Source organism: Takifugu rubripes, chromosome 14 (assembly GCF_901000725.2).
Source record: "Takifugu rubripes chromosome 14, fTakRub1.2, whole genome shotgun sequence".
NCBI classification, from domain to species: Eukaryota; Metazoa; Chordata; class Actinopteri; order Tetraodontiformes; family Tetraodontidae; genus Takifugu; species Takifugu rubripes.
The window spans coordinates 15,902,054-15,924,553 of NC_042298.1; the positions used below are offsets into that span (position 1 = coordinate 15,902,054).

Below are 22,500 nucleotides of genomic sequence, written 5' to 3' on the forward strand. Positions count from 1 at the left end.
TCCCTCCCTACACCTCTCCTCCCTCCCATCCTCCTTCCCTCATCCTTCCCTCCCCTCCCTCCCTCTCCCTCCCTCCTCCCTCCCTTCCTTCCCTTCCTCCCTTCCTTCCAGATGGCTCCGCCCACGTGTGTGTGAGCAGAGCTGCTGCTCAGGAGTGTGTGAGTGTGTGAGAATGCTGCAGTGCAGATCAGCTGTTTGCTGCAGTCACGACTGCCACAGAAACAGTCCCAGAGCCATCGAGGGCTGACAGGAAGCTGCTGAGGACACTTGTGGACGTGTGAAGGGCAGCGCGTCCTTCATCCGTCCGTCATCCAGAAGAAACCATCAACTCTGGAAGAGACCCTCCTCATCAACACACGCACACGCGCACGCACACACACCCACGCACGCACACACACACGCACGCACGCACACACACTTTTACTCACATACACACTCACGTGTGATTCAGCAAAATGAGGTGAAAAATTACTTGCAGCCTGTTTAAGCATGAAGGAGCACACATGCACACACACATGCACACACACATGCACACACACATGCACACACACATGCACATACACTCCGCATTCATGCACACACATGCACACACTCTCCGCATTCATGGACACACACGTGCACACACACTCCACATTCATGCACACACACGTGCACGGGCACAGGAGAGGATGAGCTCCATGCTGGAGCTGCAGCGTGTCTCTGGTGTGTCCACAACATGGTCACAAACTCCAGGTGACCTTTGATCTTTCCAGGCTTTGGTGTGTTTTTGGCGCCCTCTATTGGACATGTTCTTGGTCTTTGATCTGTCCAGTAAAGAGGAGTGTGATGAAAAAGCAGTGCAGCAGTTGCAGCTCCTTCAGTGGTGCTGTGTGTTGCCATGGTAACTAAGGACCTTTACCCTAATGATGGTTTATAACGATCACTTATATCCTTGATCCTTTCACCGTAACGCTAATGAAGATGATTCATCGTCAGTTTCTGCTGATAAAGCACCTTCAAGGCCCTTGAGCTCCATCCTGAAGGTCAGAAACAACATAAATAACAATTGAGACTCAAGTCAAGATCATTTCATCGTACTTTTAAGGTCACTCTGTTGATTCCAGTCGCTGCTAAAAAAGGTGTTTTCACACTGAAAATGAGCCAGCAGCCGAAGAACGTTGTTCATTAGGGATTTATTTATTCATATTTTCATTTTTTGGAGGCAAATCAATGAATATATGTACTTTGTACAGCATATGAGGAGCACATCTCTACAGTTTTATAATGTAAACAATCTCTGAAGAGAAATGTAGTTTAAAAGGAAGTTTTAAACTATTTACATGAATTAAAATATAATTTATAACATCAGATACTTCCGCTTCTATGAAACTAGATTTTAACAATTCAAAAATACTGAAATGCCTTTTTTGTCGCCACATTCTCAAGACATGAAATTACAGAAACCAGAAAGAACTCGTTTGAAGACGTCCAAACTAAGTGGCGTATAAATAAAAATAACCCAACATATGTAAAAATATAAAATCTCACTAGCAGTTTTTACCTTTTACCAAAAACTAAGTTAAAAAAAAAAGCAAAATCATTTGTCAATTTGATAGTCATTAGATGTAAAGACAATAAAATCAGTAATCATGAAAAACAACAAAAACAACTTTTGCCCTTTCTGTCAAAGCGTTAACCTCCACCTGGACACACACACACACACACACACACACACACACACACACAGCAGATTGACAGGTTGGGTCCCCACTCGTCTGTGTGACATCACCGGCGCCGTCACAGTGGACAGATCGTTTCTGATTGGCTGCTGTTGTCATGTGACTCGGCCGTTTTACACAGAACCAGAACCAGAACCAGAACCAGGCTGGCGTCCTGGTCGGGGACAGTTTGACGGTGTGGAGGACAGATGAGCAACAAAAAAAGGATGTTCTAAACTGAATGATGCGCTCGTTGGAGATGTGACGATCTGATTGATTTGGTCAACGTTTCTCTGGACTTTCCTGTTATTCCTCCATTTTCCATCGTTTGAAATGAAGTGGAAGAAGAGTATTGCATTATAATGAGGGCGGTTCCCTTTGGAAGGCTTTTTTTCTCTTTTTAAAAGTTATAGATCTATCTTTTTTTACATATTTGGATTTGGCGTCCGTGGGTCCAGGACCTGGAGCCGAAGGACGCCGTCGTGTTGAAATGTGTCGACGTGTTCTCAAAACACTGAGGAAAATGGTCAACATCAAAGTTTTCTATAAGAAAGTATATAATCATCTAAATATCTACACAAACACACAAATATATATTCATATATACGTATATACTTCTATAATATGGCTATTGAAAAAAGTTGTAATTACGTCAGTAATTATTGATAATAAACCACATCGGATTGACAGTAATAATAAAGCTTGTGGCAGCTGTTTCCCGCCCCGATTTTTCCTTTTTTTAAGGCTTTTTTTTGTTTTTTTTTTGCTGATATTCGCCATTAAATCGCCGGCGGCGCCTCCGCGGTGACCACTGTAGAAATCCCATCACACGGCCGCCACGGTGGACAGGAAGTACCGGGACACGACCATCACACCGGGCGTCTGGGCCCGATCAGGTGACCCGTGAAACACCTGATTTAAGGTGGAATTTCTACAGGGTTGAACCGGCTGGTACCAGCTGAAACTAGAACTGGGTCAAACCACTGATGGAATTATTGATCTGGAATAAATGGAAGTGTTCGACGCAGCTCGGACTGAACAAACCTGTGCACCATCAAAATGTGGTAATAACATAGTTACAACAGCTCTCTTTCAATAAGAAGATATTGTGAGGACATTTCACCACTCGGGACGTTATTTGTGCAAGAGTATATTATTTTTTATACGTGTTCTGTGTTCCCGACACCCGCCGCCACATTCTTCCCCTCTCGGGACCGTTTCCGGGGCTCCGGGGGGCCGTGCTGCCCCCCCCCTCTACATTATTACCTCAAAGGCCTTCTGATTAGTAGCTATTGCATTTCAAATTGCTTTGTACGAAAACATTAAAAACTCTTCCTCCTTTTGAAAACAACAGGAACTAGTGATGATCTGCAGACGGCGATCAGCTCGACAGTGTCGGACTGTGAAGATTTCCCTTAATTGTCTCCCTGGAGTCAACACAGAGTAACGAGCTAAAGTGACCTGACCACCGGCGATGAGCCTCCTTCCACACACAAACACACAGTACGCTTATGTCACCACGAGGCAGAGTGCTATATACACAGTTTCTATTCATATATAATTCATATGTAAACCTGCACGTCCTCTCACCCTTTAGCAGTCCACATACTAAGCACAAGCACTCCTTCAGCTCCGTCCAACGTGACCTCCAGCACCAACTCGTCTTAACTGTGGACATGGATGAGTCCCCTCATCGTCCCAACTCCTCCATCACTGAATAAGGCGCCTTTGTACTTAGTGTGTGTTCTTAGTAAAGTCAAAGGAGAATCAAGTGATGTAAACATTCAGTTTTTTGTGTTACCAAAGAGTTGATTATTAGGACAAGAAGAAAGGGGAAAGGTCACCGGGGAAGACCCGTAACGAGGCCTAGAACCCTCCACCAGACGAAGCGAGTCCGGCTGCGTTGCCTTGAAGCTCCTGGAGAGGAGGGACAGGTGGACAATTTGGATCCCTGAAGAGAGCAACCAGAGGAAGAGGAGGAATCTCCCCTCCGGTCACAATCACGGACCCGCCAACCAACCGGGCCGTCCAAACATCCCGTCTCCTCAGAACCACCCGGCAAACCTCAGCAGCGTCCCACTCAAACACGAGACAGAGACAAAACACTCACGAGGACACAAAGACTCCAAGAGGCGGACACGCTAAAACCAGGACGGGGCGAGCGGGGGGAGGGGCTCCGTCGCCAGGGAAACCTCCAAAGGTTGCAGAACCCGCCACCACACAGGGAACCTTTCTGACTGAGGGACAGACGAGGAAGGGATGGGTGTGAGGTAGAGACGCTGCGCTGATACAGAACCTCCGGCCCGACCCGCCGCGCTCGCCACACACACCTGCCTAAAGGCTTCTTCCCTGGTGACGTGGGTGCTGCAGGGCCCACCGGGCCGGCGGTCCTGGAGTTTCCTGCCTGGGCTGCTGCCGGCTGCATGGCTGCTGAGCCCAAACGAGCGTTCTAAAGCACCAAGAGCGTCACAATCTTTGGGCCAGCAGAGACGGGGAGCACGTTTGATACATTCACGTTCTTCTTTACATTCTGGTCACTGATCACAACAGACGACGGCGCTCCGTTGAAACCCAGCGCCGAGCTCCTGGGAGTCGCTCCGTTTGTTACAGGATGAGCCAACGTGTCCTGGGGTCACGTGACCTGACGGCCGGCGCCTTCGCTTCCTGCTTCAAACCTACGGTGTAAACGTTAGCGGGACGGCGGCGCCGGGCAGCAGCGGGACGCGGAGACACCACGACTCTAACCGATGGGCTCTAGTTCCTGCGGTGATCTCGGAAGTTCTCGGGCAAACGCGGCAGCAGCAGCAGCCGGGGGGGGGGGGGGGGCTGGGGGAGCTGGGGGGGGGGGGGGGGGGGGGGGCAGAGGAGAGCGGTGCCTCCAAACAGTGCATAGATCAAATTAAGGAAGCACTACAATTACAAAAAAAGGTTTCTTCATTTTCAATTTGTAAACTTTATCAGTCATCAAATGATTACATTAATTTTATATATATATATTTATCTGTCTAACACACAGAAGAGCTTTAAAATTTTGAACATCCACAGTTAAAACAGGGCGTGCCGCTGTTCTCACACAGCCGCACGCCTGGCGAGCAGAGCGGCAGCGTCGCTCCTGACCACAAACGGGGAGTTTTCCCTTTACATAGAAAACCGAAAACACACGCACGCACGCACGCACGCACGCAGAAACACACCACGATGACCAGCGCAACGCAGGAATAGCAGGGAGTCTGCTACGGAGGGGCCCCTGGCCCCGGGGCGGGGGCTCCGGAGCTCCTCTAAACTGGTGCTGACTCGTCGGAGCAGAATCCTCCAGTGAAAGAAACTTAAAAAATCAGAGTTCTTGTCGTTATTTTATTCCAATGATAAAAATGTAAACATTTTGCGAGGTTGCCTTGCATGGAGTCGGCAGGGCGGCGTCGTCGGAGGGATGTTGCTGCGGGTTACTAAGGCTGGCCGGCGGCCCGGGGTCAGCGGTGCATGGACCTCTGGGCCTCCTTTAGCAGAGTGTCAAAGTCCGGGGCATCGTATTTGCTCTTGATGGGTCCTGGACCCGCCTCGTCTGTGGCAGAGAGAAGAAGGGGTCAGTGTAACGGCTCCTGGACCCCCCAGCCCAGGACCCCCCAGCCCAGGACCCCCCAGCCCAGGACCCCCCAGCAGCACTGATGCTTTTACTGATCCTTACCGAGATCGATGTAGCGTTTCCTCGTCAGTCTTTTCAGGCCCGCGAGGCCACTCTGGAACAGAGCCTCCCGATCCCTCCGGTGCCTCTGAAGCCCCGGCTGGCGGATCTTTATCACTCCACAGCGCTCCCTTCAACCACAGAAGAAGACAGACACCAAGATGACGACGGCGCCGGTGCGGAGGAGCCGGCAACAGTAATCGCGTCTCTCACTCGTTACAGATGATGATTTTACAATCTTCAGCTTTGCCGAAAATCTGGAAGCGCTTCCTCAGCATGTTCTGGGTCACACCGCTGGGCAGGTTGTGGATGTAGAACACCTGGCAGTTGTCCTGGCAACAGAGCAACCATAGCAACGGTCAGGACAAGGCTCAGGGAGATGTGGAGCAGATGTTGGGTGGAAGGTTCTCTACCTCATCAGACTTGGCTTTGTTCCTCAGCTTCTCATCAGGACGGATCTCGGAGTTCTCACTGCAACAGAAGAAGACAGGACATGAGGACACTGCTGGGGACGCATCTTCTCCCCGGTCTTTGTGACCATCTAAAGGACTCTGCTTCTCTCCTGGTGGAGCTGAAGGAACCAGGGTCGTAACTTTACACACATTCATCTTTGGCTGGGGTCACGTGACAGGAAGTGACACAAGGGGCTGCAGCTCTAAGGTCGGACCTGGGTCCAACCCGTCTCACCTGGAGTCGGTCTTGCTGGCAGGGGAGTCGGGACAGTGGTGGAGGATGGGCGAGGGTGAGCGAGACGCGGACGAGCGCTCCGCCTCTTCCTCCGACGACGGAGGTGTGGCAGCGACCATCTGGCGGTCTGGTGGCGACGATGAAACCAACACCGTCTCTTTCCCCGTTGGTTCTCCAACCGGTGAAACCACCAGGTGCTCCTCGTCCTCCTTGACCTTCCCGTGCGTCAGCAGATCATCAGCCGCTTTGGGGGTCGGCGTGCTGGCTCCGCCCCCGCCCTGCACCTGGAGCATGGCGCCCAGCATGGCCGCACTCCGCTTCCTCTTCTCCCCGAGGCTCAGGGCGCAGTAGTCGTGGTCGCCGAAGTGGCGCGTGGCGTCGCCCGCTTGTCCCGTGCGCAGCAGCTGGGCGTACAGCTCCGTCTGTTCCGGAACCTTCCGCTGGTGGTGGCTGCGGGTCAGCCAAGACCAGCCCTTGGGGACGCCGGCGTTTGAGGCCGGCGGCGCGCCCTCGCCGCCGCTGCCTTCCCCCGTGTCCTCGCTGCCCTTTCCTCCCTCCGTCGGTTTGAAGAGCTCATCCTCCGCCGGTTTGTGAGGGGGGGTGGTGGGAGGGGTGAGACCTGAGGGGCAGAGGAGACACAGAGCTGAGCAGGCAGCCCGGGGACGTGGCGTCCTCGGGGTTGGACCACAGACACATGTCCCGACACTTCCTGTGTCCCGTCCACCTCCTGGGGCGGCTGTGTCTCGGTGCAGGTGATTTACCTGCTGTTCCACACAGATCCACGCTGAGCGTCTGCTCAAAGGCTTTGCTGCTGAACTGGGACTCTCTGCTGGTGGAGACAGGAGACAAACAACGGGATCAGTCAGGTTCATCAGCGCCCGCGGGCGTCCAGGTCCAGCCTGAACCAGAACCAGAACTCTGCAGCAGAGGAGCTGGATCCGCAGCCTCTCTCCTCCCTCCTGCTGTTGCTATTTCTGGCCGTCTGCTTCTCCCGTGACCAGGAGGGGCGGGAGCGCTGCTGCGGACGCCGTTACGTCCACAGCAGGAAAGAATGAGCCGTGTTCATTTGGGACTCTGACTAATTACAGCCGAGGACCCGAGTCCTTCGTTAAGGTGAATTACAGGTTTGTGTTTGTCACCTGTGGGACCAGGAAAGACCTGGTCAGTGGTTACAGAACTCACCCGCCGGCCTTGTGGTTGAGCGGCAGACGAAGGCAGCTTCGCGTCTCTGAAATCACAAACATGCGTTTATTCACGCCGGTTCCTGCTCGGGCTCCTGCTGGGTCATGTGACGCAGCTGGGAGCGGCTAACATGGCGGCCACGCCTGTGCACAGTGTCTCACCGTGGGGGCGGCAGCTTTTGCTCAGCTCTGCGGTGTCACATGACGTCAAGCGTTCTGGCGGCGCCTCGGTCGTGGTTCCTCCGTCCTCCTCGGCCCCCCCTCCTTCACTGGACCTAACGGGCCGCAGCCTCTTGGCGAAGCGGCTGGGGAAGGACGCCAGGCGTAGAGAACGCCGCACCGAGAAGGAGCCGCCCACCTCCGCCGCCACCTCTGGGCTTTCAGGTGCCTCGGAGAAGGTGCCGCTCCTCTCCGAGGAGCCTGGCTCTGGTGTGGGGCTGTGGGCCGGGCCAGGCGGCCCCCTGAGGGGGCTGTGGGAGTACGGCGGGCTGTGCAGTCTGTAAGGCTTGCTCACGTCGAACGAGGCGCTCTGCTGCAGGAGCTCACGCAGAAGCGACTTGGCCTTCATCTCCCGCCGCCGCGCGAACGGAAGCCTCCTGGGAGCGGCGCCGCTCCCCGGGGCCACCAGGACCACCCTGGTGTGAGAGTTTGTGGCGGTCTGCCGAGGGGCGTCGGGCCGGGCCCGGGACCGCTGCAGGTCCTTGCGCTCCCAGCTCTGCTGCTTGCGTGAGGGCAGGCAGTAGGTGTGCATGTAGGTGATGAGCTCCACCACCGAGTGCATCTCCTTCTCTGAGCTGAACTGAGGTTTGAGGGGCTCAGGGGCCACGAAGGCCGCACCCTCCACCTCGCTGCTGGAGGACTCCTCCTCTTCCTCGTCTTCGTCCTCCTCAGACTCACTGTCCTCCTCGTCCTCTTCCTCTTCGTCCTCTGTGTCGGGGGCGGCGTGGCTCTCTGGGTCCTGGGCGGTGGTGAGGTGGCGATGCAGTTCCGTGCACAGGCGACCGGCCGGACGCACCGCTCGTGGCTTCCTCTCCTGAATGACATCATTCTGGGGGCGGAGACACGCCAAAGTGAACCAGTAATCAGATTACTTCTGGAAATAATCATTTAAGGCGACTGTAGAGCTTGAAAGAAACTGAATGGGACGATGATGACGTGCAGCACCACCAATGGACCTCACCTTCACCAGAGGTCTGACCTGCCGGAGGTGCAGGCTTCTGTTGCTATAGCGATGAGTGCGGACTCTGTCTTTGAGTGTGTCTCCGATGGCCGTGGGCAGGTTAGGAGGACTCAGAAGAAGCTTCTTCAGCTGGGGAGGAAGAGGATGGAACAACTCAGATGGCTTTCCTGGAAAGTTCTGGAAAGGATTTGAGTTTCTTAAACTGCCAAAAAAAGTCCAACAATTTGGATGGAAGGGGACCTAGACCGGGACCAGGATCTGGTCGGGGACCAGGATCTGGATGGGGACCTAGACCGGGACCAGGATCTGGTCGGGGACCAGGATCTGGATGGGAACCAGGATCTGGATGGGAACCAAGATCTGGATGGGGACTGAGACTGGGACCAGGATCTGGACGGGGACCAAGATCTGGATGGGGACCGAGACTGGGACCAGGATCTGGACGGGGACCAAGATCTGGATTGGGACCTGGACCAGGACCAGGGTCTGGATGGGGACCGGAATCTGGAAGTGGACCTAGACCGGACACAGGATCTGAACGGGGACCTAAGACCAGAACCAGGATCTGAACGGGGACTTAGACAGGGATCTGGACCTGGTCCTGGACCTGGACCAGGACCAGGACCAGGACCAGGACCAGGACCAGGACCAGGTCAGCATCCAGCCATAGTGATATTTCATGACATGACTCCTTGTTTTTCATCTTCAGTGGATAAACCTGGATTTGATGGACTTTAGAGACATGGTCCATGTTTCATGTCTGACATATCAGGTTTGTCCAGATTAATAAGAGAGGTCATGTGACCAGAGAGCAGCGTCGTCATGGCGTCTGCTCATCCTGCCGTCCACCCCCCAACATCTGCTCTTCCTCATCTTCATCCCTGAATTTTGATGCTGAAGTCTTTCACCCATCTGAAGGTGCGTTTTCTGAAGGATCTCAATTCATCTGCTCTTCACCTGCTGTTATTACTGTCCTCCTGTTATTATCCTGTTATTACTGTCCTCCTGTTATTATCCTGTTATTACTGTCCTCCTGTTATTATCCTGTTATTACTGTCCTCCTGTTATTATCCTGTTATTACTGTCCTCCTGTTATTATCCTGTTATCCTGTTATTATCCTGTTATTACTGTCCTCCTGTTATTATCCTGTTATTATCCTGTTATTATCCTGTTATTACTGTCCTCCTGTTATTATCCTGTTATTACTGTCCTCCTGTTATTATACTGTTATTACTGTCCTCCTGTTATTATCCTGTTATTACTGTCCTCCTGTTATTATCCTGTTATTATCCTGTTATTACCGTCCTCCTGTTATTATCCTGTTATTACTGTCCTCCTGTTATTATCCTGTTATTACTGTCCTCCTGTTATTATCCTGTTATTACTGTCCTCCTGTTATTATCCTGTTATTACTGTCCTCCTGTTATTATCCTGTTATTACTGTCCTCCTGTTATTATCCTGTTATTATCCTGTTATTACCGTCCTCCTGTTATTATCCTGTTATTACTGTCCTCCTGTTATTATCCTGTTATTACTGTCCTCCTGTTATTACTGTCCTCCTGTTATTATCCTGTTATTACTGTCCTCCTGTTATTACTGTCCTCCTGTTATTGATGATAAAATCATCTTAGAGGAACTCCCCCACTAAGCTGCTGATTTCACTCAGGGAACATGCAGATGTGGAGGCTGAAGATGGAGCCATAACCCACCCAGGCATCACATGGGTTCAAACCCAGAATCTCTCAACCACCAACAGTCCTGCTCAATGTTGTCGGAAATATTCACATGTTCCCAACATCTGTCAGCAGCTTTAGAGCCGCTTAGCACCAGTTAGCACCAGTTAGCGCTGAAAATGGGTCTTTTATTGCAACTGGAACTGAACCACAGAGGGAGGACAGAATCCTAACGGGTCCCAGTGACGGACCGCCAGCACCTGCATCGCTAACAGGGTCACCGGGCTCTTTGTGGGGAGCCAAGCTGGCTGAGAGTGTGACGAGGATGGCGATGAGGAGGGTCTCTTTCAAGGAAGTGAAGAGGAGCCTGAAGGTTTGTCTCCATGTGGAACACTGACAGCTTTCAAACACGCTGCACGTGCACGCTCTACTCCACGTGCACGCTCTACTCCACACGGCTGCCTTCCAGAAACAGAGGAACCATCAATAGAGTCTTTGTTCTCGCCCTCTCTCACACACACAAACACACTTCTAACCTTAAAACTCAGTCTAAACCCTCAAACAGCCTTTTAAAGGAGCACGCGCGGCCCCGCAGTACCGCGGGGCTCCAGTAGGGGGAAGCACCACACGCCGCTCTCAAAACACCAGTCACGTGATGACAGGCGCTGAGAGATTCTGTTTATGTCACAGAATTCTTTAGAAATGGAAGTATTTTAAGCGAGTGGATGTGGGTGGAGGTTGAAGCGCTTTCTGCTCTATCAGCGCCGAAATATTCAGACAGCAGCGTGACGATTCCTGCAGGAGGCAAAAGGAAAATAACCACTTCTGCTTATTTCCTGCAGATGTGTCAGCGAGGAGCCGACAGCGGCTAAACAGCTCAGCTCAAGATTCCACCAGGATTGGTTAGTGTCTGTTTCAATACTGGTTCACATGGTCATGTGACCACTGACGCGGGCGCCATCTTAGCTCAATTCTAACTTTTTAGTCAGGAGGGACTGAACCAAGGAGCCCTCAAGGTTACTGGGGGCGGGGCCGTCACACCTGGGGGCCAGTGTTTTCTTACACAACCACGCCGATGATGGTATCTGCTATTTGTGGGCTAAACAATACCTGCGCGACCTTTAACGTGGACAACAGCAGTTGTGTTTACGTTGCCGTGCCGACGCGACTTTGATAAATGATAAGATGACCTTGGACTGTCTGAGGACACAAGTGTCAGCACCAGTGCAACCAGTTTGGAAAGAATGTCCCCTCCTCTGGTTCCCTGGTGACTGTTGAGTCCAGCAATGAGTTGCTACGGCAACACTCATCAGACCCAGCTGTAGTTTCAGTGTTCCGCTCACCAATTACACACCAGACCCTCACCTCCGAGTCTCGCTAAACATAAAACCTTCAAGTCCAGTGAAGATCTGAATCTAATCCCAAATCTACTGTGGCCACACACACACACACACACACACTCACACACACACACACACACACACACACACACACACACACTCACACACACACACACACACACACTCACACACACACACACTCACACAAATGTTTTTCTGGAGTTAAAAGCAGACTTTGAACCTCACGAGCCAACAAGGAAAGTCAAGGTTAGCAAACTGGCCCCAGCTGAGGACCCTGGGATGGGTGTCGTGGGGGGGCTGGGTGAGGGGGGAGAGCTGGTGGTGGGATCGGACCGTTGGTGCGTTTATTCAAGGCTCCACCTCAACAGTGCAGCTTCGGAGCTCCGGGTCATTTTATGAAACGTGTTTGAGTGATGAAACATCAGTTAGTGATCAGACACTTTGAGGACTGTAAGATCTCACCAGGGACGGGTCCTCTGACTCCGCCCCCAGGACCTGGCTCACATCATGGGTACTGAGAGGAAGGCTCTCCTCCTCTTCTTCCTCCTCAACAGGCTCCTCCTCTTCTAGGGCGGGGAAGACAGAGAGCCCGCCCACCTCAGCGTCCACCATTCCATCCAAACTGTCGGTCAGAGCGGCGAGCAGAGCCGCGTTCTCCTCTTCTGTCTGAGGACACGTTTTTATATGGGACATAAAAAGACAGGATCAAAGTCAGAATGATCAGATCAGATCGGAAGGTAGCATGAAGCAGAGGTTAAAGGTCGGCTCCATTAACTCAACAACGTTTAACACACTGATGAGTGGCAACACGGACAGGAACCTGCCCAAACTCCTGAAGATGCCAGCAGCCAATCAGAGACGCCGCTTGTGTTATTTCTATGTTCTTAATCTGATTACGTGCATGTGCAAAGCTGCAGATTATTAGTGCTTAAAGTGTCTAAATCACATTAACATGTTTCCAGTTCTGAGTTCCTCTGGGACAGGAAGTGATCCACTCTTGATCTTGCATTTGCTGCACTTGTTGTTACAGTGGGCGGAGCTGAGTGGGCGGGGCCTCACCTCGAACAGCTGGTCGGCCGTGCTGCAGTGGATGGAGGCCGGAGACGCGTCCACCTGCTGGTCGCTGCACCACTGCAGCTCGCTGAGACAGTTGACGCTGTCGAAGTCGCTGGTGTCCAGCTGGGACAGGTCAATGTCTGGGAAGTCGGTGTCCAAGCGGTCCGAACACACCTCCTCCTCCCCATACTGCAGAGAGAGACGGAGCTGTCAGTCAAGCATGAGGGGACGCGGAGGCGTGGTGTTTTGGACAGGGACACGCGTCACATGTGTCCAACGATCAGGACGAGCAGCGTCGCCCTCTGAGATAAACATGCAGCTGAAGGTCCTGGAGCCACCCTGGATAAGAGCCTCCATCATCTGCTGCACACCGTCGCTCAACAGCTCCTCCTCACACGTGACCACCAAGGACGCGTCTGAAACCAGCCCGAGGAGACCCAGAGGACCTTCAGCCTGATGGCTCCTGATGCCAAGCTCTCCGGAGACCCCCGAACACCAGCGTCTAACCCTAAAGGCAAATAACGCCACGTTCTTCCTCACGCCACCCTCAGACGGAGCCCTGAAGGTCGACCTCCCCGTTAGAGCCTCCGTTAGCGCCTCAGTTAGAGCCCCCGTTAGAGCCCCCTTTAGAGCCTCCGTTAGAGCCTCCGTTAGAGCCCCCGTTAGAGCCCCCGTTAGAGCCCCGTTAGAGCCTCCGTTAGAGCCTCCGTTAGAGCCCCCGTTAGAGCCCCCGTTAGAGCCTCCGTTAGAGCCCCCGTTAGAGCCCCCGTTAGAGCCCCGTTAGAGCCCCCGTTAGAGCCTCCGTTAGAGCCCCCGTTAGAGCCCCGTTAGAGATCCCGTTAGAGCCCCAGTTAGAGCCTCAGTTAGAGCCCCCGTTAGAGCCCCAGTTAGAGCCTCAGTTAGAGCCCCCGTTAGAGCCCCCTTTAGAGCCTCCGTTAGAGCCTCCGTTAGAGCCCCCGTTAGAGCCCCCGTTAGAGCCCCGTTAGAGCCTCCGTTAGAGCCTCCGTTAGAGCCCCCGTTAGAGCCCCCGTTAGAGCCTCCGTTAGAGCCCCCGTTAGAGCCCCCGTTAGAGCCTCGTTAGAGCCCCCGTTAGAGCCTCCGTTAGAGCCCCCGTTAGAGCCCCGTTAGAGATCCCGTTAGAGCCCCAGTTAGAGCCTCAGTTAGAGCCCCCGTTAGAGCCCCAGTTAGAGCCTCAGTTAGAGCCCCCGTTAGAGCCCCCGTTAGAGCCTCCGTTAGAGCCCCAGTTAGAGCCTCCGTTAGAGCCTCCGTTAGAGCCCCAGTTAGAGCCTCAGTTAGAGCCCCCGTTAGAGCCTCCGTTAGAGCCCCCGTTAGAGCCCCCGTTAGAGCCCCGTTAGAGCCCCGTTAGAGCCCCATTAGAGCCCCAGTTAGAGCCCCCGTTAGAGCCCCCGTTAGAGCCTCCGTTAGAGCCCCCGTTAGAGCCCCGTTAGAGACCCCGTTAGAGCCTCCGGCCACCAAACGGGCCACAGAAACCCCGTCAAGAGTTCTGCTTTCTGAAAAGTAGCAGCAGGAACAACACGTGATTAACAGGCAGACAGGAGCCACGTCAGCCACAAGAGGAAGTGGGTGTGTGTGTGTGTGTGGGTGTATGTGTGTGTGAGTGTGTGTGTGTATGAGTGTGTGTGTGTGGGTGTGTGTGTGTGTGAGTGTGTGTGTGTATGTGTGTGTGTGTGTGTGTATGTGTATGTGTGTGTGTGTGAGTGTGTGTGAAAGGAAGTGACTTTTGGCATCTCTATTAAACCAACTGTGTGTACGAGTGTGTGTTCAGGTGACAGAAGAGCATTTCTGGGTTCATAGGTCAAAGGTCAGCTGTTTTACTCTGGCTCCAATTAAATCTTTCTTTCTTGGATTTCAACACATTTTGAAATGTGTTTTACGTGTCCTAATCAAAACCGTGCACATACTCACACACGTGCACGTACACGTGCAGACACACTATCTTGTTGGTTTTGACGCTTTCATGAAGGATGTAACCGCAGGGGCTCAGGGGACAGATGGAGATGCCGGTGGAGGGAGAACAGAACAGGACTATCAAACTGATCTAACCTCCGACCTCCCTGTGGGTCAGAGGTCATCGCACATGCTCAGTAACCCAGGTTGAAAAGGGAGCGCCGCACTAATCCTGCTCCCCCTGCCTGAGGAGCATATGGATCCCCTGAGGATCCCAGAGGATCCCTGTCAATAGATCTGAGGAGTAAAGAGCAAATATGTGGGTTTATATAGGTTTTATTAGATGTGAAGTCATATTTATATTCTTGGATCGAAAGAAAGAAAGAGAGAGAGAGAAAGATGGAGGAAAGAGGAAGGAAGGACAGAAGAGTGGGGGGGGTGCTCGTGACTCAATAGAGAGGCAGAGGAAAGGGATGAAAGAAGATGAAAGAGAGGATGCCCTCTACAAGACCCTCTCAGAGGTGTGTGTGTGTGCGTGTGTGTGTGTGTGTGTGCGTGTGTGTGTGCGTGTGTGTGTGTGTGCGTGTGTGTGTGTGTGCGTGTGTGTGTTAGCATGCAGCTCACATCTCCCCATGTGCACCTGACTCATCCCCTCACCAACCCTCCTTTTCCTTCCTTCTCCTCCATCTTGCCTCATTTTTGCTGTCATCTCCTGTTTCCTTCCCTTGTTTCCTCCTCCTATCAGCATCTTTCCTTCCTCTTCACACCATCGTGTCCTCGTCTCTATAATCTTTTCTTCTTGTCTTCTCTTATTTTTCATGGTCATTGTTCCAGCAGAGTTCCAGATCCAGAGTGATGGGACCTGGGTCCAGACCTTCGGAGCTCCGTTCAGATGCTCAGTGTTGCGTCAGATCCTCCAGGTTCCTCGTCCTCACCAGAAACCTCTGGTGGAACATCTGAATTGTGCCACAAGGGGGCGGTACTGAGAGGGGTTTCATGTTCTGAATCAGGGGGTTCTCCTGAGAAGGATCCTGGTCCAAACTTCATCCTGCTGAAAGGAAAATGAAGTGGATGTTCTTCCCGTCTGAACGTTCCACGATGGCAGGAGCAGAAAACCTTCCGAGCGCCTTAAACGCATCACTTCCTGTGTCTCCGTTATGACCTACATGGAGCGTTCCGATGGGCAGATCAAGCAAACGGCGGCGAAGTGGAAGCGGAATAACGACACCTCTGCAGTTATTGGACGTCCTCCACCATGACTCCACCATGACTCGGGAGAAAACCCCCCATGAAAAAGGGATTTTGTTCTGCGTGACAGTTAGAGCCGAGTCCCGACCCTTGACCTCTGGGAGCCTGGGATGTCTGCTGAGACGCTCCTTATAAAGAGTAGCGGTTCCGAGGATCGGCCGTGCTGGACTTCCATTTGTGGTTAATCTGCCTCAGTAACAACAGTGAAAAGCCTCTGGTCCGTTCAGCCGGGACAATCGCACGTTAAACCGCCGCTATTAATAGCGCGGCTGCACGTGGGAGCGCTATCTGGGCTACAGTGAGCGGGCGGAAAGGCCATCGAGACGCTCCTCCAGTGCTGGGAGCTCTGCATCCTTCACGTCTATCTTTAAACACAGACTCTCCAGGGTCAGCGCGTCAGCAGGGGGCGGAGCTCGCCAGCCTCGAACCGCCGGCAAATGGGTTTATGGTTACGCAACATCTCTATTCAAACTGTCTTTCTGTGGTTTAAAAGATTTCAATAATTTAGTTTATAGACAGTTGGCTTAGCATTTAGCAACACTAAAGTGTAATAAAGAAAACCACATGATCCTGTTTGATCCAGTCGAATCCTTTGACCAGCAGCTGATCCGCCCGGCGGCGTGCTGGCGGCGTTCTGGACAGGTTAAGGCTACAGACCTTTGGGTCCAAACTCTTTTAGCTGCTTTGCGAGAACGAGCAGGAAAAGGGGGCGTGGCCACGTGGAGGTCAGGTGACGGTGAGGCCATAGCTGATGAATGTTGACGAGCGTCGCTGAAATCAGCCCATAACGAGACGAGGCAGCGCCGGGAGGAGCCGCTGCAGCAGCTCCCACTTTCTTGTAGGTCACTTTCACACCGTTAGAAACGACGACCTGCGGCGGCGCCAGGCTGATGTGCTCGTCACGACCATAAAGGAGGCGGAGCCGGACGTGCACGTCCAGCAGCCAAACGGCACATGCAATTACCCGCTCTGATTCTCCCTTTGTGAGCAATAATCCAGAGCAGCTTCATCGTTTCTGTCTGTCGGCGCAAAACGGCGCCGAAATTCAGCTCTTGATGTTTTTCTTTGATGACAAGAAACGATGAAACTGAGGAAACAGAAGATCTGCAGCGAACGTGACTGAGGCGTTGAGGAAGAGAGGAGCCCCCCCCCATAGAGACCATAGATAACCCCCCCATAGAGACCATAGATAACCCCCCCCATAGAGACCATAGATAACTACCCCCCATAGAGACCATAGATAACTACCCCCCAATGACTGACCATAGATAACTACCCCCCCCATAGAGACCATAGATAACCCCCCCATCACTGACCATAGATAACTACCCCCCCATAGAGACCATAGATAACCCCCCCATAGACACCATAGATAACCCCCCCATAGAGACCATAGATAACCCCCCCATCACTGACCATAGATAACTACCCCCCCATAGAGACCATAGATAACCCCCCCATCACTGACCATAGATAACTACCCCCCCATAGAGACCATAGATAACCCCCCCATAGAGACCATAGATAACCCCCCCCCATAGACACCATAGATAACCCCCCCCATAGACACCATAGATAACTACCCCCCATAGAGACCATAGATAACCCCCCCCATAGACACCATAGATAACTACCCCCCATAGAGACCATAGATAACCCCCCCCATAGACACCATAGATAACTACCCCCCATAGAGACCATAGATAACCCCCCCATAGACACCATAGATAACCCCCCCCCATGACTGACCATAGATAACTACCCCCCATCACTGACCATAGAAAACCACCCCCCCATGACTGACTATAGATAACTACCCCCCATTACTGACCATAGATAACTACCCCCCCATCACTGACCATAGATAACTACCCCATTACTGACCATAGATAACTACCCACCATAGAGACCATAGATAACTACCCCCCATGACTGACTATAGATAACCACCCCCCCATTACTGACCATAGATAACTACCCCCCATTACTGACCATAGATAACTACCCCCCCATCACTGACCATAGATAACTACCCCATTACTGACCATAGATAACTACCCACCATAGAGACCATAGATAACCCCCCCATTACTGATCATAGATAACTACCCACCATGACTGACCATAGATAACTACCCCCCCATCACTGACCATAGATAACTACCCCATTACTGACCATAGATAACTACCCACCATAGAGACCATAGATAACTACCCCCCCATGACTGACCATAGTGTGTGTTCGGTGTGTGTGTGTTTGTCTATATTTAGCTGTTATTCCAGGTCTCATGACCATCTTTCCACAGCATGTCAGTGATTTGAGGAGCTGCTGCCAGACACAGATGACACACACACACCCTCACACACACACACACACACCCTCACACACACACACTCACACACACACACCCTCACACACACACATACACACACACACACACTGCACACATACACACACACACCCTCACACACACACACCCTCAAACACACACACACCCTCACACACACCCTCACACACACACATACACACACCCTCACACACACACACACACTGCACACGCACACACTGCACACACACACATACACACACACACCGCACACAAATATACACACACACTTCTTACTGAGGAAATGTTGGAAATTTTTTCAATAAAATTTTCCAAACTCTTTTATTTGCTTTACTTTCATTTTACTTCCTGTTTCCAACTGAGTGAGGGAACAAAGTTTACAGGAAGTTGATAGATCAGTCAGTTATTAAGGTGTGTGGGGGTGTGTTTAGAGTGTGTGTCCGTTGTGTGTGTGTTTAGAGTGTGTGTCCGTTGTGTGTGTGTTTAGAGTGTGTGTCCATTGTGTGTGTGTTTAGAGTGTGTGTCCGTTGTGTGTGTTTAGAGTGTGTGTCCATTGTGTGTGTGTTTAGAGTGTGTGTCCGTTGTGTGTGTGTTTAGTGTGTGTCCGTTGTGTGTGTGTTTAGAGTGTGTGTCCGTTGTGTGTGTGTTAAGCGTGTGTGTCCGTTGTGTGTGTTTAGAGTGTGTATCTGTTGTGTGTGTTTAGAGTGTGTGTCCGTTGTGTGTGTTTAGAGTGTGTGTCCGTTGTGTGTGTGTTTAGCGTGTGTGTCCGTTGTGTGTGTTTAGAGTGTGTGTCTGTTGTGTGTGTTTAGAGTGTGTGTCCGTTGTGTGTGTTTAGAGTGTGTGTCTGTTGTGTGTGTTTAGAGTGTGTGTCCGTTGTGTGTGTGTTTAGAGTGTGTCCCCGTTGTGTGTGTGTTTAGAGTGTGTATCCGTTGTGTGTGTTTAGAGTGTGTGTCCGTTGTGTGTGTTTAGAGTGTGTGTCCGTTGTGTGTGTGTTTAGCGTGTGTGTCCGTTGTGTGTGTTTAGAGTGTGTGTCCGTTGTGTGTGTTTAGAGTGTGTGTCCGTTGTGTGTGTGTTTAGAGTGTGTGTCCGTTGTGTGTGTGTTTAGAGTGTGTATCCGTTGTGTGTGTGTTTAGAGTGTGTATCCGTTGTGTGTGTTTAGAGTGTGTGTCCGTTGTGTGTGTTTAGAGTATGTGTCCGTTGTGTGTGTTTAGAGTGTGTGTCCGTTGTGTGTGTTTAGAGTGTGTGTCCGTTGTGTGTGTGTTTAGCGTGTGTGTCCGTTGTGTGTGTTTAGAGTGTGTGTCCGTTGTGTGTGTTTAGAGTGTGTGTCCATTGTGTGTGTGTTTAGAGTGTGTGTCCGTTGTGTGTGTTTAGAGTGTGTGTCCGTTGTGTGTGTGTTTAGCGTGTGTGTCCGTTGTGTGTGTTTAGAGTGTGTGTCCGTTGTGTGTGTTTAGAGTGTGTGTCCGTTGTGTGTGTTTAGAGTGTGTGTCCGTTGTGTGTGTTTAGCGTGTGTGTCCGTTGTGTGTGTTTAGAGTGTGTGTCCGTTGTGTGTGTTTAGAGTGTGTGTCCGTTGTGTGTGTTTAGAGTGTGTGTCCGTTGTGTATGTGTTTAGCGTGTGTGTCCGTTGTGTGTGTTTAGAGTGTGTGTCCGTTGTGTGTGTTTAGAGTGTGTGTCCATTGTGTGTGTGTTTAGAGTGTGTGTCCGTTGTGTGTGTGTTTAGAGTGTGTGTCCGTTGTGTGTGTGTTTAGCGTGTGTGTCCGTTGTGTGTGTTTAGAGTGTGTGTCCGTTGTGTGTGTTTAGCGTGTGTGTCCGTTGTGTGTGTTTAGAGTGTGTGTCCGTTGTGTGTGTGTCCGTTGTGTATCCATCACTCATTCATCCATCACTCATTCATCCATCACACCTCAGAAAAACACCCCATAATTCCACCAGGTGAACCTTGGATGCTGCATGAAAATGGGTCAGTGTGTGTGTGTGTGTGTGTGTGCGTGTGTGTGTGACATCAGAGACGCCTTCTTATTCAGGTTCCTGCTGGATCACTGACGACATGGATCACTGACGACATGGATCACTGACGACATGGATCACTGACGACATGGATCCAGTCCGTCTTCCTGCTGAGGGATCGCTTACACAGATCTCACCTCCAGCAGACCTTCTGTCACATAATCTGACTCCATCTCAGAGCTAAATCTGGAAGCAGCCACCCACACCAGTCCTGGGAGCTCAGATCCTAACGGCCAAGGGACAAACACACTCCTCTGTGTGTGTGTGTGTGCGTGTGTGTGTGTGTGTGCGTGTGTGTGTGTGTGTGTGTGCGTGTGTGTGTGTGTGTGTGTGAGGTAAATGAGGATATCTGCCCTCTTATCATGTACAGCTATCATCACCTTCTAATAGAAAACTCCTTTACCCATCAGCCTTTGCGGCTCCACACCTACGCTGACTTCGCTGACTTCTTCCTGTCTGTACTTACAGGAAGTCAGCAGCACTTGGCCACGCCCACTTCACACACGGATGAACCATGGTCAGATGAGTGACAGCTAAATCAGGCTGTGGTCAGCCAGTCAGGGCCGACAGCAGTGGGTCCTGGACTGGAACCTGCACCTTCAATACAGCCAGAAACACTTTCTGGGTCAGGGTCCGGGTCCGGGTCAGGGTCCGGGTCAGGGTCAGGGTCCGGGTCCGGGTCCGGGTCCGGGTCCGGGTCAGGGTTAGGGTTAGGGTCAGGGTCCGGGTCAGGGTCAGGGTCAGGGTCCGGGTCCGGGTCAGGGTTAGGGTTAGGGTTAGGGTTAGGGTTAGGGTCAGGGTCAGGGTCCGGGTCAGGGTCAGGGTCCGGGTCCGGGTCAGGGTTAGGGTTAGGGTTAGAAGGCTCCAGTATCAGAGCAGCATCAGCCTAAAGTCCACCAGAGGATCCTGAGACCCAGAATGAGGACACGATGAAGACCAGACGTAGCAGTGAGCTAAAAGGAGCACAGGGCTGGTAGCAGGTAAAGCAAAGCATGCTGGGTAATGGGATCTGAGATGGAAAGCCGATTCAAAGCCCAGGAATAAGAGCAGGCGGTTGAGGTGGCGTTAAGGTGGCGTTAAGGTGGCGTTGAGGTGGCGTTGAGGTGGCGTTGAGGTGGCGTTGAGGTGGCGTTGAGGTGCCGTTGAGGTGGCGTTGAGGTGGCGTGACAGTGGTCTAACTGGCCACTCACACATCCCAGTTTATGTCCTTGGATCAGCACGGACGTCCTCGTTGTCCTCTGAGGAAACTCGTCCCACATGTGTAAACACTGGTCACCATGTAGAACTTCCCTGTAGGAGCATCTCTGCACCAAACAAGTTTTAACCCTCGGTGAGTTCAGGGCCTCCAGTCTCAAGTGTCCTAACCCATTCCAGTGTGATTCCACCACCGCCTCCCACACACACACACACACACACACACACACAGCGTGCATGTGTAAATGTATCTGGTCTGTGGATGTGGGTCCATCCGTACACGTCTGACCAGGAGCTTCACCCCTCCACTCGTGGTCCACCTCACCTTCCCTCCATCACGTTTCACCTCCTCTCTGTTCTTCACCTCCTCCTCCACCTTCCTCCCCTCCGTCGCCACCGTGCAGTGAGACCAACGTGCACGGCTGCATCAGCATGAGGTCAAAGCTCCTCCATCAGCCTCATTAGCAGCTCGGAAATTGCTCTTCCTCCCACCTCCAGGTCCTTCTCTCCTCATCATATCCTGACTGGAGTGAAACAGTTCTGTCCACCAGTGTTTGTGTTGAAATGCTTCTCCACCTTCATCCACCTCCACCTCCACCTCCACCCACCTCCACCTTCATCCACCTCCACCTTCATCCACCTCCACCTTCATCCACCTCCACCTCCACCCACCTCCACCCACCTCCACCTCCACCCACCTCCACCTTCATCCACCTCCACCTCCACCCACCTCCACCTCCACCCACCTCCACCTCCACCCACCTCCACCTCCACCCACCTCCACCTTCATCCACCTCCACCTTCATCCACCTCCACCTCCACCCACCACCACCTCCACCCACCTCCACCTCCACCCACCTCCACCTTCATCCACCTCCACCTTCATCCACCTCCACCTCCATCCACCTCCACCTTCATCCACCTCCACCTCCACCCACCACCACCTCCACCCACCTCCACCTCCACCACCTCCACCTCCACCCACCTCTCTACAGGTATATGTGGGGGGGTGAACCTGATTTGGGATCATTTGTTTGTTTGATAAGAGACAAAGTTCTTATTTCTTTTTTTCCTCACACAGTGACCTAGTAAAGATTTGACCTCTGACCCTCAGGAACCTAAAGACCAGAATGGTGGAAATGTCTTCCTGAAGGACAACATTGTTTATCCTGCCGCCATTATTACGTTTGTATCGGATCCCCTCTGAGCACAGCTGGTGTAGCTCCGCCCTTTAGTTAACGTGCATGTGGGACACTGGTGCACGTCTGAATGAATCATGTAA

General features: G+C 52.2%; 2 protein-coding genes and 1 long non-coding RNA gene across 5 annotated transcripts in view; 2 read left to right on the plus strand and 1 right to left on the minus strand.

Annotated features, from left to right (window-relative positions):
• Nucleotides 1–247, plus strand: part of pde6a (phosphodiesterase 6A, cGMP-specific, rod, alpha) — a 9,815-nt gene extending 9,568 nt beyond the window's left edge. The window contains exon 13 of the mRNA XM_029847767.1: nt 205–247. Within this exon, the coding sequence (XP_029703627.1) occupies nt 205–247 (43 nt within the window). The remainder of the gene's footprint in view (nt 1–204) is intronic.
• Nucleotides 248–2,987: 2,740 nt separating this feature from the next.
• Nucleotides 2,988–3,468, plus strand: LOC115252297 (uncharacterized). The gene is made up of 2 exons (XR_003890699.1): nt 2,988–3,200; nt 3,295–3,468. It is a non-coding gene; the product is annotated as an uncharacterized lncRNA (long non-coding RNA).
• A 1,581-nt stretch (nt 3,469–5,049) lies between these two features.
• The window catches only part of ppargc1b (peroxisome proliferator-activated receptor gamma, coactivator 1 beta), a 35,560-nt gene continuing 18,109 nt past the window's right edge, over nt 5,050–22,500 (minus strand). Inside the window, exons 2-12 of one of the 3 annotated variants that reach the window (XM_011619543.2) lie at nt 12,523–12,708; nt 11,968–12,129; nt 8,428–8,556; nt 7,410–8,295; nt 7,249–7,294; nt 6,828–6,895; nt 6,067–6,685; nt 5,793–5,850; nt 5,593–5,711; nt 5,383–5,510; nt 5,050–5,259 (exon numbers count right to left, since the gene is read on the minus strand). In XM_011619543.2, the coding sequence (XP_011617845.2) occupies nt 5,168–5,259; nt 5,383–5,510; nt 5,593–5,711; nt 5,793–5,850; nt 6,067–6,685; nt 6,828–6,895; nt 7,249–7,294; nt 7,410–8,295; nt 8,428–8,556; nt 11,968–12,129; nt 12,523–12,708 (2,493 nt within the window). In that variant the 3' untranslated portion in view covers nt 5,050–5,167. Of the gene's footprint in view, nt 5,260–5,382; nt 5,511–5,592; nt 5,712–5,792; nt 5,851–6,066; nt 6,686–6,827; nt 6,896–7,248; nt 7,295–7,409; nt 8,296–8,427; nt 8,557–11,925; nt 12,130–12,522; nt 12,709–22,500 lie in introns of all 3 variants that reach the window. The other 2 variants (XM_011619542.2, XM_011619541.2) reach the window with 2 other exon arrangements.